The sequence below is a fragment of the Pteropus medius genome, unplaced genomic scaffold, assembly GCF_902729225.1.
Source record: "Pteropus medius unplaced genomic scaffold, Ma_sr-lr_union100, whole genome shotgun sequence".
In the NCBI taxonomy this organism is placed as follows: Eukaryota; Metazoa; Chordata; class Mammalia; order Chiroptera; family Pteropodidae; genus Pteropus; species Pteropus medius.
In genome coordinates this window covers 4,970,901-4,987,280 of record NW_024356333.1, presented here as the reverse complement: position 1 = coordinate 4,987,280, position 16,380 = coordinate 4,970,901, and the positions used below count along the sequence as shown (strand labels likewise).

Genomic DNA, 16,380 nt, shown 5'->3' with positions numbered 1-16,380 from the left:
AAATTGATGCTCTAGATGATGTGGAAAGATGGCTTGTAAAGCTTACGAGATATTACTTAAGGCAAAAGAAACAATTTGGCCATTAATAATGAGGGTAAACCAAACGTCTGTCATCAAATATAATGAAGCTAATTAAAAGAACAACAAAAATTAAGGCAAATATGTAAATCAAGTAAAATACAGGAAAAAATTTACATCAAACACACCAAGTGAGGTGTAGTTATGGGAGAAAGTCGTAGTAAATTACAAATAAACTGAAGAGAATAAAAAGAAAGATTCCAACAATTATGAGTTCGACATCAAGGAAAACATAAATGCTTAAAGCAGTAAATTTCCCATGAACACTCAAGAGGCTGGAGGACTGACAACCCAGATGCATTTTGAACTTTAGAAAATGGCAGGAGAGTAAGAGAATCAAAGCTTCGAACTCAAATAATAACTCAAAATCCACCACTTTGTATCTTAGATATCTTAGCTAGCCATAGATTACAAAAATATCAGTCCTCAAGCAGCAGCTTTTGTCAGATTTCTTTGCCACCCAGAGATGAAAAAACAAACAAACAAACAAAAAACCAAAAAAAAAAACAACTGCAAGTCTTCTAAGTGTCAAAGCGAGCATGGTGCTTTACTATTTAAATAACAAGAAAAAGCCATGTCGATATTAGAAAAAACATAGTCAGAAAACCCAGTTCCATCTCCAATACCTGTTTCCAAAGGCTTTTCCTTAGAAAAAAGAATATTCTATTCCCTGTGTATGAAGTTCGTTCCAAAACTGAGTCTGTGGGTTGCTCCACAGATCACATATTTCTAATCAGAATTTAGCATCTGAATTGCAATATGCTGAAAGTGTAAAGTATGTACTGGAGTTTGAAACAGTAATGCACTAGTTCACAAAAACAGTGTAAAGTATTGCATTAATATTGATTCTGATTACGTGCTGAAATGATAACATTTTAGATATTAGGTGAAATAAAATACGTAACTAAAATTAAGTTCACTTATTTTACTTCTTCAACGAAGCTACTAGAAATTTTTAAATTACACATGAAATTATCTTTCTATTGTACTATATAGGACAGCATGCTGTAGACTGAACTCTTTCACAATAAGGTTTGAAAATTCTTTATTTTTCTACATTATCTACTAGCGTGTGGTCCATAATAGATACTCAGGAAATGAAGAAACATATAAGTATAAAGCAGCAACTAGATAAAATCGCAATTGCTCTTTTTGATTTGTATACCAGATATATTCTATCGGAGTGATATTAAACCCTTATTTGGTAATCATGAGAATTCTGAAATATGGATCAAGTCAACTTAAAAAAAATTTACAGCTGAAAAGAAAATTGACATACCTAATTTGTTTTTGGTTGAATTGTGTCCTCCCCAAATTCTCATGCTGAAGTCCTAACCTCCAGCACTTCAGAATGTGACTGTATTTGGAGACAGGACCTTTAAAGAGGTAACGAAGGTAAAATGATGTCATATAGATGGGCCTAATCCAACGTGACTGAATAGGATATCAGTACACACACTGACCAGGGGGCAACGGTGAGCACCCAGCGAGAAGGCAGTCATCTGCAAGTCAAGGAGAGAGGCCTCTGAAGAAATCAAACCTGCCAACACCTTGATCCTGGGACTTCCGGCCTGAGAATTTTGAGAAAACAAATTTCTACTGCTTAAGCCCCCCGGTCTACGGCACTTAGTTACGGCAGCCCTGGTACACTGAAACGCTGTTCTAAACACTCAGAATCTTTCCAATAACTGAGTGGAGTTTTGGTTTTTATACTGAAATTACAAATTCAGTTCCTCAGTCACGCTAGCCATATCTCAAGTGCTTAAAAGGCACATGAGCTAGTGGCTGCTGGATTGGACAACACAGATCTGAAGAAAAGACCAAACCAGAAGTTTCTAATAAGAATGTTTAATTGGTCAGGAGATGTAACCAAGAAATGTCACTATGTTACTACATACTGAAACATTTTTAATCTTTAATTAAAAAAAAAGGCAAATGACTCAACGTAGTCATTCTTATTATGATTTGCTGAGTAGAGATTAAAGAAGAGAGTTAATATTTCAGGGCTATGTGTGGTTCGAACGAATGTCATTACTAAGGGCTCTTGAGAGGTCTGCTGAAGAGGACTACGTACGTAGGTGGCCAGTATACATGAACCGCTGCGAAGGGGTCAGAACACCAAGTACAGGTTACCCAGGGACTCCCGGATAACCCGCTGGTACAGTGGGGAATGCTAATACCCACCTTCAGGTTTTATCATGCCTTATGTGAACTTAATCAGGCTTTGTAAATGAAGATTAAATTCCAGAAATGTAAGAGATGGCATGAATACTATACCAAACGGGATATCCCCATATTCGTTACCACTTAACCATGAGACATCAAAAAACTAAGTCCATTATTAGTAAGTTCATACATCTCTAAATCATAAAGTTCAATGGCATGGAAGAAAAATACAGAATTCAGGAAAAAAAGAACCCGATAGAACCCAATCTACTAGACTTGCCTAAATACTTTCACCTAACTGGACTGAACACATTTACTAAAATAAGTAGCTATCTCCTTTGCAAATTAACTAGAAAAATGAGTGTAGGGATTTCAAAATTTAATGAGCATAATAAACTTCATCTGGCGGAAAGTATTTTACAATTGCATAGGACCTCTACTTCTTAAGCTTGCTTTTTTATATTTTGTATCATCTTAAATTTTGCCCAAGAACTTCATGTTTGGATATATTATTGTACATAGATAAAGGAACCAAGGCTCTAAGAAATTAAATGGCACGCCCAAGGCCACATAACTGGTGAAGAAGATACCTAAAACTCAAAACGAGGTCTTCTAGTTCCAGAACCTTTCTATAGCCTTCGCCCTATTAGGATGCCCAGCAACACAATGCCAGGCACATGTTAGTTATTGTAAAAATGTTACACTGACTTGATCGAGTGTGCATTAATGCTTAAAATGGTAATTAAATTCAGAACAAACCTCAACAATGGTAATTCAGTTCAGAAGAAACCACCTCCAAGAGCATCACGGTCACAGAAATCTTTTTAAAATTTAAATATAATCTTTGACAAAGAAATGTAGAATGATAGATAAAAGGCTTTCTAGTATAAAACTTATTTATAATGATCAAATTACGTGGGGAAAACGAAATCAAATTTTTGACTCAAGAGTTTATTACGTTTAAAGTGACTAATGTTTCATATAAATTGCTGTATTTTTTATTCTATCGGATCCAATTAAGAGTGATATGAAAGTTTTATTTAAAATGTCAATATTCAATGTTAAGGGGGATTTAAACTGTGAGGGACAACTGGGCTAGATTTCAAAAGACTGCATGGAACGCACCCGTGGTCCCAGGTTGGAACAAGCAACTGCACAGGTTATTTTTGGAACAATGGGAACATTTAAACATAGATGGTATTAGACACTATGAAACCTGATGTGGAAAAAGTGGAGTTACAAGCTGAACAAGAAACTTACAGTAAGTCCTTAGTTTGGTTTTAAAATACCTAAGTGTGTATTTATACACAGCAAATATCTCAAGAGATAGAAATACATACACATGAATACACATGTGTACATACACAGAGATAACAGATAATCTGGGAGGCTGGAATATGGTATTATTACTTTTGTTTATCTAGATCTTCTAACTTTTCACAATGTATATGTTCTATGTCAAAAAAATTTTTAAATGACATCCATGTTTCTATTACACCAGAAATTAAAACATTCGTGACTGTTTGCTGTGTCTTAAGTTTGTAAAATAAGCACATGTGAAATAATAATTTTGAGGATGGTTTGACTCTTCACTTTTATACACTGTGAATTGTGTAAAATAAATCAACTTTACTTACAAACATATAGTTCTGAATATAAACGTTTATGATAAAATCTGAAATGATGACACTGAAGAACAAAGCAAAAAAAAAGTCCAGATTTATGGATATTTTGAAAGGGCACCTAAATTTACAGAGTTTAGAACAGCAATAGTATGTCCTTACTAGTTAAATCTTATTCTTCAATAAAGAAAAACCTTTAGATAAAAAGAAAACAATGAAAAAAATAAAACATCTGCATTCTTATTATATATTACTACTAAAAGATTTATAGATATTCTTTTCCTGGAAAGTGTCATTCTGCTTATTTCACTGATGAGAAAATCAAGATTAAAAGAACTGTATCCAGAATATATAAGGAAAAGGCTACTTGGCAATCATTCAGCAATATATACGTATAACAAACATTATGTTGTGCACCTAAAACACAATAGTATATGTCAATTATATCTCAATTAAAAAAATAAAACCTCCTACAAGTTGATTTTAAATGACAACCCAATAGAAAAATGCCTAGACAAACATTTCACAAGATATGCAAAAGACCAATAAATATGTGACAAGATCTGCATTCTGCATTAAGGGAAATGAAAATTAAAGTCACAGAGATACCTCTATAGGTCCACCAGAATTGCTAAAATTTAATAACAATTCTAAGGAATGGAAGAGAAGACTCCAAAAAGACTGTACACTCCTGGATAGAAGGAATCACATCTTTCCCTTCACTTGTGTATCTTCTTCAGCACCTAATATCAAAGGATACTACCTAACAGTAATTGTAGTTCCTCTTGATAACGGAAATACAAACATACTCTTTGATCCAACAATTCCATTTCTAGATATTTATCCTACTGAAAAACTCACATAAACATAAAAAATATGATCTAAGACATGCATTGTAGATTGTAACAATAAAACCAAATATCAAGAAAGTCTAGTCTATACTGCCTATTAAACAAAACTTGGGATATCTAGACATATAGACAATATCAGAGTAGTAAGTGAAAAAACTGGCTGAAAAGAGCATAAAACGGGTCCTACCTTATTCATTTAAAATACAGTTTAGAAAAAGGCAAGTTTTAGAATGATCATCTCTGATAAGTAGGATGGGCTTTCTTACTTTATAACAATTCTGTTTTGTTTGAGATGAACAAAGAGCACATACAACGTTGGTAGTAAAAAATATGTATATATTTTCATTCGTCGGCCCAAAAGAGAAATTTACAAATTATAAAATAAATTAATTTTTTTTAAATGAGTAATAATATGGACGTGGTTCCATAGTGTAGCGGTTAACACGTCTGCTTTACAGAAGGTCCTGAGTTTGCGGCCCAGTGGAGCCACGGTCCATGGTCTACAGCCATGCCACCCTGAACAATGTCTGATCTCGAAAGCTAAGCAGGGTCGGGCCTGGTTAGTACTTGGATGGGAGACCACCTAGGAAGACCAGGTGTTGAAGGCACAAATAACAATAAATAATAAAAAAAAATGACTAATAATATGCTGGGACATATGCATTAATATTTAGAAGATATGCCAACTGTTAATAATAGTTATTGCTACAAGAGGGATTATAGGAAAATTTCACATTCTAAGTTAGACAGTTTTTCTTTATATAAGCACTTTAGTTACAAAAACCAAAGATATACACACATAAATTTCTGAGCTAGTGATCATTCCAGAAACATAAGCACTGCGGTCCATCTGGCAATTAATTATTCTGATGAGAACCACCTTAATTGTTGGATTGCCCATGATACTAAATCTGAGAAAGCATTACAGGCAAATCATGCCTACAAATTAACAGAAAAACTTCTTTGCATAAGTATTAAATGTCTATTTGATGAAAAGCCCTCTAATGTAAAGTTAACCTTGAATATTTACTGAATTAATATAAAGGACCAGGCATTGCACTGGTCCCTCATAATATACTGTTCTGTTTTTAAATATCCCTTACATTTCTAGAATCCACCATAAATTTGATGGGGCCTTTGTTTCAAGGCCAATGCTTGAGATGAGACAAGAATGTACATACCAGGAACCAGAGGAAGGAAGGAAGGATGAGACCCTCTAAGTCCCACAGAATCCCCAAAGGGAGCAGTGGAATCTGGGTGGATCTGTGCTTCAAATAGGATATTGCAGCTCATATAGTCCCCCATATGCCCTGCTCCAGGGCAGAGCTCACAAATGTCTGGCTTAATGAGTCAAAGCTTTCTCCAACAAGCCCTTGATATGGAGCAGAACTGCCTGTTTTTCTACAGTCTATTGCTCCAAACTTTTCCATATCAGCCTTGACTCTGAGATCCAACTGCCTTTTTGTTTTCCCCTTAGTCTTACTACTGAATATAATACCTTATTACTACTGACGTTAAGTGTTCTACATGCATTACAACTCATCCGCACTCACAATAACCCTGCCGGGTAGTCCTGTTTTACAGAAGAAACTGAAATACAGTCAGTTCTGGTATCTGCATCCAGGGATTCAACCAACAGTGTATCAAAAATATTTAGGAAAAAAAAAGTTAAGCTGTTGCTGACATGAACTATGTAGTTAGGCCTGCAGTGGTTACGTCTGTACTGACCATGTACAGACTTTTTTTCTTGTCATTATTCTCTAAACAATACAGTATAACTATTTACATTGGACCTCCATTGCACTTGTATTACGTATTATATGTAATCTAGAGATGATTTAAAGTGTAAGGGAAGATGTGCATAGGTTATATGCAAATACTCAATCATTTTCTACAAGGGACTTGAGCATCCTTGGATTTCGGTATCTGTGAGGGTCCTGGAACTAATACGCCCCACATACAGAGGGACAACTGCACAAAGTCCAATATCTACTAAGTGACAAAGCTAGGACTGAAACCTAGAGATCCTGATTCCTCAATCCCATCCCTACTATGCAGCGTTATCTCTTCTTTCAAACTAGAAAACACTACTTAGGTTTTAGGGACAAATCTGAAAGTCAACAAGACACCTGGACCCAATGTTTACTCTTGCAAATGCTGCTGGTCCAGCTACCACTGAATAACTGAGAACTATGAAATTTAAGCTGCAAAATCTTTGTTTGCCAATGCTTTTCTTAACTTTTGAAAAGCTGCTTAAAGTAAAACATCCAACCTCTTAACTAAGCCAAACATATCTGGATTCAGGTTCTAGTTCTGGCACTGTTCTCTTCACCTGGAAATAAGATATACAGGTATGTGCAAGAAGGAGAGGGAGGAGTCAGTGTCCCTTATAGTTATTACTATTATCCTTCAATTGTTTTACCATCATTTCTCCCAGGACGTGGAAAACCTGCCAAGTTCAAATCAAACTCAATACCTTAAACAACAGCCATGAATTCATGTTTATGAAAAACAAATTTAAACATTAAAAAACTAAGCAGTTTGAATATATGAAACTGAAACTAGAATTTCTACCGAACAGAAAAATAGTAACTAGTAAAGAATATATTTAGTATTACGAGATTACTACACAAATCAATTACCACATGAGAATAAATGCTGACAATCAGTCTCAAAAAAACTTTCCTTCTATTTCTATGTTAATTACAGTGATTGGAAACTGTAAGGTAACACAAATTAAGTGAGTGTTCTACCTTTGAAACATTTTATATAACCACTTACTAATCTTTTTCAGGTACTTTGCACAATGGATAGGAAATAACAATTGATCATTACATCTTTGGCGTCTAAAGTTCTACCACCTTGTTAGAGATTAGTTCACAGCTGTTAGAGGCCTAAGAACTAACGTTACAAGTAGCCCTTAAATCTTCTACAGGTGGAATGCATACAATGTATCGAGTAATGTATTAGAGAACTCTGTGTGGCAAGGACTATTTATCCTCGTCTTTTTTTTCAGATAAGGAAACAGGTGCAACAGTGAGAAATAAGCCTAAGGGCGCAGAACTAGGAAATCAGAGGCCGACTGGAAACTATTCCGGGTCCAGGGTCCAGTCCTTTAAACCTCTTCAGGACTCTGGGCGCAAGGGCCCGTCAATGCGACTGTGAAACGTGGGAAGAAATACAGTACCAGTGGGAAGCAGGGGTTCCAACGGGGTAAAGGCATGCTCCATATCGGATTATTGGCCTCGACACTAGAAAAAGTAAAAATGGCACGTTAGAATGAATGTCTGATACAACACGTGAACCTGCCAGAGCATCTGGCCGCTTTAACGCCGCGCCCGGCGCAGACCACGGAGGAGCGGCGGCGCTCGGCGTCCTGGCCCCGGCACCGCTCGCCGCGCGCGCCGCCGCGAGAAGGAGCGGGGACTCGGGGGGCCGGGGTCCCGGGGCGCAGCATGCCGGCACGACGCGCGCCTCCCTCCACGGGGCCGCCCCTCCAGCCCGTCCCCGCGCGGCCGTCACCGTCCGGGCACTGGGGGAAAGCCGGGCGGCCGCCCCCTACCCGCGCTCCCCGCCCCGTCCCCGGGCCCGCGCGCCGAGGACGCGGACGACGCGCGGGCGGCAGTGGCACTTACACAATGGCGGGTGGAGCCACCAGCGGCGGAGCGCGGGCGGCGGCGAGAGGATCGACGGCTCGGCGCTCGGCTGAGGCACCTCAGGCGGCGCGCGGCCGGCGCTCGCGGGTTTAAGCGCGGCGCGCGCGGAGGCCCCGCCTCCTTCCGGGAGCCCCGCCTCCTCTCTGGAGCCCCGCCTCCTCCCGGGAGGCGCGCGTGCCCGGCGGTGCCCGCTCGCGCGCCCGCTGCAGCGCAATCCTCCCGCTCCTGCAGGAGGCTTCTGCGCGCGCGCGCGCGAGCCGCGTTCCCCGCGGCGCTTTGGAACAGAGGCCGCTGCGTCCGCCAGACCCGGCAGCAAATCCCCCGGCACCCTTCTTCAGCCTGGTTCCAGGGCCAGGCAAGCTTCCTGCCTTCCCAGGCCCTGTGTCTGGGTCCCCGTTCTGGCTGCGCTCCCTCCTGCCGCGTGTGTCCTTTAACGAGCACGCCTTCGTTAAAGTCTTTCCGTCCTTAGCGCGGTGCAAACAGTCGTGGGAAGTTTCAGTTGGTAGAAACTTTAAGCCAGACACTTGCAGCCCCACTCTCGCCAACACTCCCCAGGTGGAGAGTTTATTATTCTGCTGTCAAGCATTCGTACTTGAGGCAAAAAACTTCTCCCTAGAGGTGACCCTCACCTGTTAGAGAGATCCTTGCCCCCCCATACCCATACCCATACCCATACCCGACGTCAATGACCACGCACACCGCCATTAAAATGCCCGCCGGACAAAGCTCCGGGCTGCCAAGAGAAATTACTCTTTAGTCAACGTGTGACAACAGGCCCCTGTCCTCCCAAAGGGTTTGCGATTGTTAAAAGTGACCTCTGAGAAAAAGGGGTGGAGTACGTAGGAGGCAGTAAGGCCGAGGGAAATACTACTTTTTATTTCATACAACTTTGTATTTTATTATCTCAATGTTTTTTACAATAAGCATATTAAAGAAAGTTAAGTTTGTAAAAATGTATATTAAAAAAAATTAGTGCTTCATTATTGTTAACCTTTGGCATATTTTGGGCTTCCAGAGACAGCAACACACAAATGGACGTGGTACAATTTTTAAAGGCGAGATTCCATAGCTTCAAGCAAATTTCCAAAGGATTCTCTGACCCCCCGAACGAAGGAAGGAACTAGTAGCTTATGTGATTTTTTCCGTGATACAAAGATGGCTCTCCTATCTCCCTCATCATTATCTTCCAGTCTGCCTCCATTTCCTTGAACTGGCAGACTTCAAAATAGATTCTATAATACAAGTTTTCTGCAGCGAAATATGTTTTGAAAATACTGCATGCTATCACCAACCCCCTTAAAGATTTATAACACATCTATCATTAACCACCTCGTGAAGACCAGGAGTAAGGAAGCTGATGATCTCCAAACCGAGAATTTCTCAAAGACATTGGGGCATGTAACACTATTGTTTTGTTTTGTTTTGTTTTGTTTTGTTTTGTTGGCATTTCTTTTCAAATTTTGCAGAGCAGTGTTGCTCCAAACAACTGTTGGGGAAAAGCTCCGAGAAATGCTGAGCCCCACGCTAACGACGCCCCTTTGCAGCAACAGCTGATCTCTGCTGCCACTAATTCCCCTCGGAGCGTCTAGTTTTCAACCATCAGCTCAGCTATTTCAGCATTTTTTTTCCCCCACAGAAATCAAATCATTCTCTCAACTTCAAAATGCATATCTATTCTTACCTCACTTTAACAGCTCAGACAGTAATTCCGGCCGCCTTTAGGATATTTCCACTTAAATATTTCACCATTACTTCTGATTTGAGTGGCTACAACCGAAATCTTTAATTTATTCCTCCTCCCAGAGTCTCTATTTCTTCCCTTGGTATCATTATTCTTCTTGATAAATAACTCCTTGATAAATAACTTTAATTGCCTTTTCTTCCATTCCATAAACTCGGCAGGTTGCCAACTTTTGTTCTATTGATTGCTTATTCCAGCCTGTTGAGGTCAATTTGGATCAAGATTCTTTCATCCTTGTCATTTCCTCTCATCCATCAATCAAAATTCTCATTATTTTAAAGCCTATATAAAGTATCACCTCTGAAAAGTCTTCCCTGAGATTCAGTCAAGCCCCTCGCACTTAATCTCATTTTGCTCTGAAATCTATATTTTTATACTCCTTTCCACAGTCTGACATACAGTAGTCCCCCGCTTAGGCTCAGAGGATAGGTTCCAACACCCCCAGAAACTGCAGATAGTATCCAACCCTGTATATACATACATTTCCTACATAATGCAGTTAAACTAAATTAGGCACAGTAAGAGATTAACAACAGTAACTAATAATAAAATAGAATAATTATAACAATACACTAATAAGTGTGTGAATGTGGATCTGACAAGAAGATAATTTTATTCGGGTTATAGCAATGAAAAGCATATCCTAGATCTTAAGGCCTGAGGGTCTCTGCAATGTGTGGCCTTAGATGTTTATAGGGAGGCGTAGAAGAGTCTCAGGTGGAGTGATTTGCAGTTGCGGTCAGGGGACATCTTAGTCAGCTGAGCAGGAAACAGTTATCTGTGCTTAGCTATTTTGGGGCAAACATTTCTAATATCTGTTAATCATTCATGAGACAAAGAATGGGGAGTTGGATACAACTGAAACTAATAGGATGTTGTATGCCAATTATATCTCAATTTTTAAAAAATGGGGAGTTGGAGGGACTGTGCTGTCCTTAGAGGTTCAGGGAAAAAGAAGGGACATCTTGGGAGTCGTGAGAAGTGTGGACGGAATCTTATCTAAGACATGAGAAAGCAGCCTTTTTCCTGGAACACAAATAGGGGAGAGGGGTTTCACTGAAGCAGCCTTTTTCCTACAACACAAATAGGGGAGAGGGATTCAGAAAACAAGAGGGGAGGGAGATTCCTTAGCCATCACTCACTGTCTTCCAGGAGCACAGGCTCAGGGAAAGTTCAGCGTTGTCAGAAGCTTTCTGAAAGTTTCGCGTAATACTTTTTCTTAAACCTAATTGTCCAGCGCTTAATTACGTGGCTCCCTCTAGCTTTCATGGAGACTGAAAAAGTAGTGTTTTAGATGAGATGCAACAGGGCAGATTGAAATGGGTATTACCAAACAGCAAAGAGAAACTGGATGTTGCGTGAGCTGACCAAGTGGCCAGACCCCGTAGCAGCTGCTGACCATTGCCCTTGTCCACCCTCACGCCTCTCTAATCTAGTCCTTACACAGCAACCAGAGCACTCTTCCTCATTGTAAAAGAGATCATGTTCCTGCTTGCTTAAAACTCGTCGACTGATTGTAGCATAATATCCAGCCTGAAAAGGCCCTGAGAAAGATGGCCTTTGCCTATCTCCAATCTGGTTTTATATCAGTCTCCATACATATGAAGCTCCAGCCAAATCTGCTTCTGTCATATTTTTAAAATAGGACAAGTCCTTTCTACTTCTTTTTCCTTCCCCTGGAATGTTCATTCCCTTCCCCTCACCACCAAGTTCTTCATATCATTGGCTCATTCTAAGTTCAAGTGTCACTTCTTCAAAGAAGCCTTCCTTGATTTTCCTATCCAAAATCACGTCCTCTAGCTACTATCTATCTTAGCACACTGATTCTCTTCTCTAGAACACTTACCTTGCTAATTTATTTACTGACCTTATTTTCCATGGTGAGGCAAGGGACTTGGCCTGACCTGTTCACTGCTCTATGCTCAGTGCCAGTCACAGTACATGGTTTAGAGTAAGCACTCAATGTGTGTGTTATATATGTATAGGTATATGCATATACATATATATATACAGATGTACACATACACACAATTTATATAATTTATATATACAACTTATATAATTTGTAACTTATATATGTGTATATGTAAATATTTGTGAAGGATTTATTAACCACAAAAGATCAACCTATCGCAAAAATATCTATTATATCTTAGAATAAATATAAGCTAGATACATTATTTATTCAACCTGTGGATAATATTTAATTCATAAAAGGCTCTGGAGACACCTAGGGCTCAGGCATTGACACCTTACAGGCTGGAAGCCACAGGCATGAGAGAAAACATCCTTTTCTTACGAGTAGGTGACCTGGTTTTCAGTATGGAAAGGGAATAAACTCTTATCTTGTGTCAACCACTATTGTGTTTGTGAAATAGCCGTAAGTTTCTATCTTGTTTAAGCCATTCTTGTTTAGTTGGTTCCCCCCTCCTTTGGTTATATGCTACCCAACCTTATTCCAAATTGAAACATCGGCTAATAAATGATGACTGACATAGAGTGATTGCAATAGAGATGCACGGAGGTGAAAAGATTTGGGATATATTTTGGGATCAGAACCAACACTTCTTGCCCTTTTCTTCAATATTTAAGTATATATGCAGGCTCCATTCAAACAGTATTTACGTGTGTGTATATGTATATGTACGGGTATATGTATATGTATGTATACACACATTATGTACTTCTATCTACCCATATTTATTTTTCCATCACCGCTGCCAGCTGTGTTCTGTTTAAAACCACTCGACACCTGTCACCCACCACTCCCACCTCCATCTCCTTGTTAATATGAGACTCATTTAGGACATCACTCTAATTCATAATTTTTGGTCACTTTCCATATTAAAATATGCTCACTTTAAGATCAAAATTAAATATTATGTTAAAATCTAAGTATTAAAATGGGCTCAGTTATCAAGATTCAGGGCTCTTCATGGTAAAACTTAGATCTTGTAATTTGATTCAAAACTTTCTTCCTCTTTCACCCCCCAGACCAGACTTGCGAGGCTACAGCTCCGAGTGGAGGAGAAAAACATTGTGCTCTCTCACATTTCTCCCTTCCCCATCCCGCCATACTTCTTTGGGATTAATGCTCAACTTGAGTGTGGAGAGGGAGACGGTAGACTGACTGCCAAGATGACATTGCTGTCCCCTCTCCATTAGTTATCAGACTTTTTGATCGCTTGCAGACATCAGTGTGAACTGAAAGTGACATCGTCACACTGCATGGATAAGGGAATCGTGATGCCTCACGCATGGATAAAGGAATCAGTTCAAAACAGCTCTCGCAGACATAGCCCGGTACGACACACACAGGGCGAGCTTGCAGCCCCTGATCTCATCTCCTTCCGATCTGGAGCTTTCTGCAGGCAGAGGATCCATTTTCTGTACCTCTCAGGAACTAGTCAGTTGAGGTTTGGTCATTATTTCAACTCCAGGCCATGCCATAGTACCACGCGTTTTGCTTCGGTTTCCTCAGAAGCAGAACCTAACACAGGGATTTGAGTGTAAGTAGTTTATTTGGAGGTGCAGAACCACTTGTAGAGTGTGGCATCGTTAAAGAAGGCAGCTAAGGAAGGGCCCACAAGCCAGATACTGTCATGGAGACCACAACTAGATCCAGTGAGAAGTGCTGGGACACACACTTGGCGAATATGACTTCAGATTACTTGAACGTCCACTGTTACGCATCACTTGCTTCTTGTTAGTATATAGAATGCAATTTATTTTTGACAGTGGACATTGGCTTTGTATCCCGTGATCTTGTTAAATTCACTTATGAGTCATTTAACTTTGTTGGCAGATTTCTTGAAATCTACAGATCATGGTGTCTGCGAATCTGCTGGTCAAATCGTCTACAGTAGAGTTTTATTTCTTTCTTTCATTTTTGGACTTATGACACTGGATAGGACCCTCAGTATAATTGTGAAAGGAAACATTAAGAAGAGACATCGTTACCTTGTTCCAAATATTACATATAGAGAATTCAGTCTTTGCCATTAATTTTGAGGTTAGGTGTGGGTTTTTCATAAATGTGCTTTATCGGGTTGAAAATTTTCCTTCCATTCCTTAGTTTGCTGAGACTGTCACAGTAAATGAGTGTTAATTTTGTGAAATATCTTCCCCTCTCACTTATTAAGGATTATATGATTTTCCTACTTAATTCTGTTAATGTGATAATCATATTGATTGATTTTCAAATGTTAAACCAAACTAAATTCCTGGGATAAAACATAAATAGGTCATGAGGTATTATCTTTTTAAAAATATATATATATTTTTAAAATATATATACACTAGATATGATTTGCTCATATTTTGTTAAAGTGTTTGCCTCTATGTTGATGAAGAAATATTAGTTAATGGTGTTTCTTTCTTGCAATACCTTTGGTTCTGATGAGGGCCCTCAGAAGTTCTGTACTGCAGAAGGGATGATGCAGGTAAGATCTAGCTGCTCCTATCGCTCAACCCAATTTGTGTATCTTTTCTTTTTCTTTTTTCTTTTTTTTTTTTTCCTTCAGTGGTGTGCTGGAACTTCTCTTCTGGAAACCTGTACTTCTACAAAGGCTCACTCATTTGTGGGTGATTATATAAGACAGTGTCTTCTCGGAGATCCCAGATCACGGCGGAGAAGGGCGGGACACGGTTCCTGAGCCACTGTCAGGACTAAGGTCTGTCTACCTCAGTTACCCAAAGTGTGGACAGGCAAGACTCCTCCCAGGTCCCTCAGCATGTGGTGCTGGATCTCAAAGCTCCCTTAGAGGCACTTTTTGTCTGTGGATAGATGCCAATTTTTTGATGTTGGGTGAGAGGGACAAGTATGAGTGACATCTTATTTCACCATGATGCTGATGTCACTGTGAATTTGTCATGTCAGGTATTATATTTATCAATGCTAAAAGTTCCATTTCGTTATTTTAAAAATATCTTCCAGTTTCCTTTAAATCCTTGAGCATAATTTTAATGGATGCTTTATAGTTTTTACCTGCTAATTCCATCATCTCTGTCATCTTGGGAATCTCTTTATTGCCTTTTTCCCCCTTTGGTATGGGTCAAGTAATTCTGCCTCTTTGCACGTCTAGCAATTTTTGGTTGGATGCTGAACATTATGTGGTTGAGTGTGTGCATTTTGCTTTCTTCCTTAAAAATCTCAAGGTTTGTTTTGGCACACAGTTAAGTTACTTGAGGATCTGCTTTTATCCTTCTGAGATTTGTGCTCAGGCTTTATTAGGAAGGCTCTACAGCTGCCCTTACTCTGGAACTCTTTAGTTCTGGTACTAAGGTATGACTCTTCTGAAGTCTTTAGTGAATGTTCTGTGTATTTAAAAGGTTCACCCCTCTTTGGCTGATATGCACTCCACTATTTCCCAACCTTGTGTGAGCTCTAGGAATTGTGTAGCTTACAGTTTTCTAAATGCTGTAATTTGGCTGGCCTTATAGAACTCTACTTAACACATGACCAGAATCTTATTCAGTCAAAGCCTTAAAGGTATCTCTCTGAAGATTTCTGGAGCTGTTTTCTGCCTGGTTCCCTGGCTCTCTGCCCTTCAAATCCCAGCTACCTTTGCCTCCCCCACATTTTTATCTGTCCTTTCATCTGAGTAAGGCAGTAATTTTTACTTGGTTTTTGCCTATCTATGCTCTAGTCTGGAAATTGCTTCCAAATAGAAAGCTGAGATGATCATAAGGTTAATCTCGTTTATGTCTCTTCTCTCAGACATTACGGTTCTGTTCTATTTCACATAATTTATGCAGTTCTCTAGTTGTTTATGCAGGAAGGAAGATCTGGCACTAGCTACTTCTATGTGAAAGGATGTTCTTTTCTATAAGTGTAAGATCAAAACTTAAATCTCCAAAAGTATATTGGAAACTCTGCATTCATGATGAGAAGTTTTTGACTATTGGACTATGTATAATACAATGGGTAGTTGATTTCATTACCCTCCCCCATAAAAGCCATTATCTGTAGAACCTTTCTTTTGGATACCTTACTTCGAAATTCAATTATTCTTGAATTCAGATCTTTATTGGCTAAATGTCTACAGAAGATAAACCTTTCATTTACTCTTCGGGCAGCTCTCATATTCTTTCTTCAATTTTATTTGTCTGCTTTTTGATCATATTCTGAGGATATTTTTCTCTTAATGTTTTTGATATCTTTAGAATTAATTTTTCTTTAGTTTTCAGAGTTGTCTAATATTTTATTTATACTGTATGAATCTCTGTTTGCAACAGCTTAATCGGCATGCAAGTGTGTATACACA

The 16,380-nt window shown here is 39.2% G+C and overlaps 1 protein-coding gene across 6 annotated transcripts in view; it reads right to left on the bottom strand.

The window, feature by feature from the left end:
- Positions 1-8,491, bottom strand: part of TPK1 (thiamin pyrophosphokinase 1) — a 278,577-nt gene extending 270,086 nt beyond the window's left edge. For 2 of the 6 annotated variants that reach the window (XM_039861312.1, XM_039861315.1), the window contains exons 1-2: positions 8,353-8,491; positions 7,905-7,968 (exon numbers count right to left, since the gene is read on the bottom strand). In XM_039861312.1, the coding sequence (XP_039717246.1) occupies positions 7,905-7,947 (43 nt within the window). In that variant the 5' untranslated portion in view covers positions 7,948-7,968; positions 8,353-8,491. The other 4 variants (XM_039861320.1, XM_039861313.1, XM_039861321.1 and 1 more) reach the window with 4 other exon arrangements.
- Positions 8,492-16,380: the final 7,889 nt, after the last annotated feature.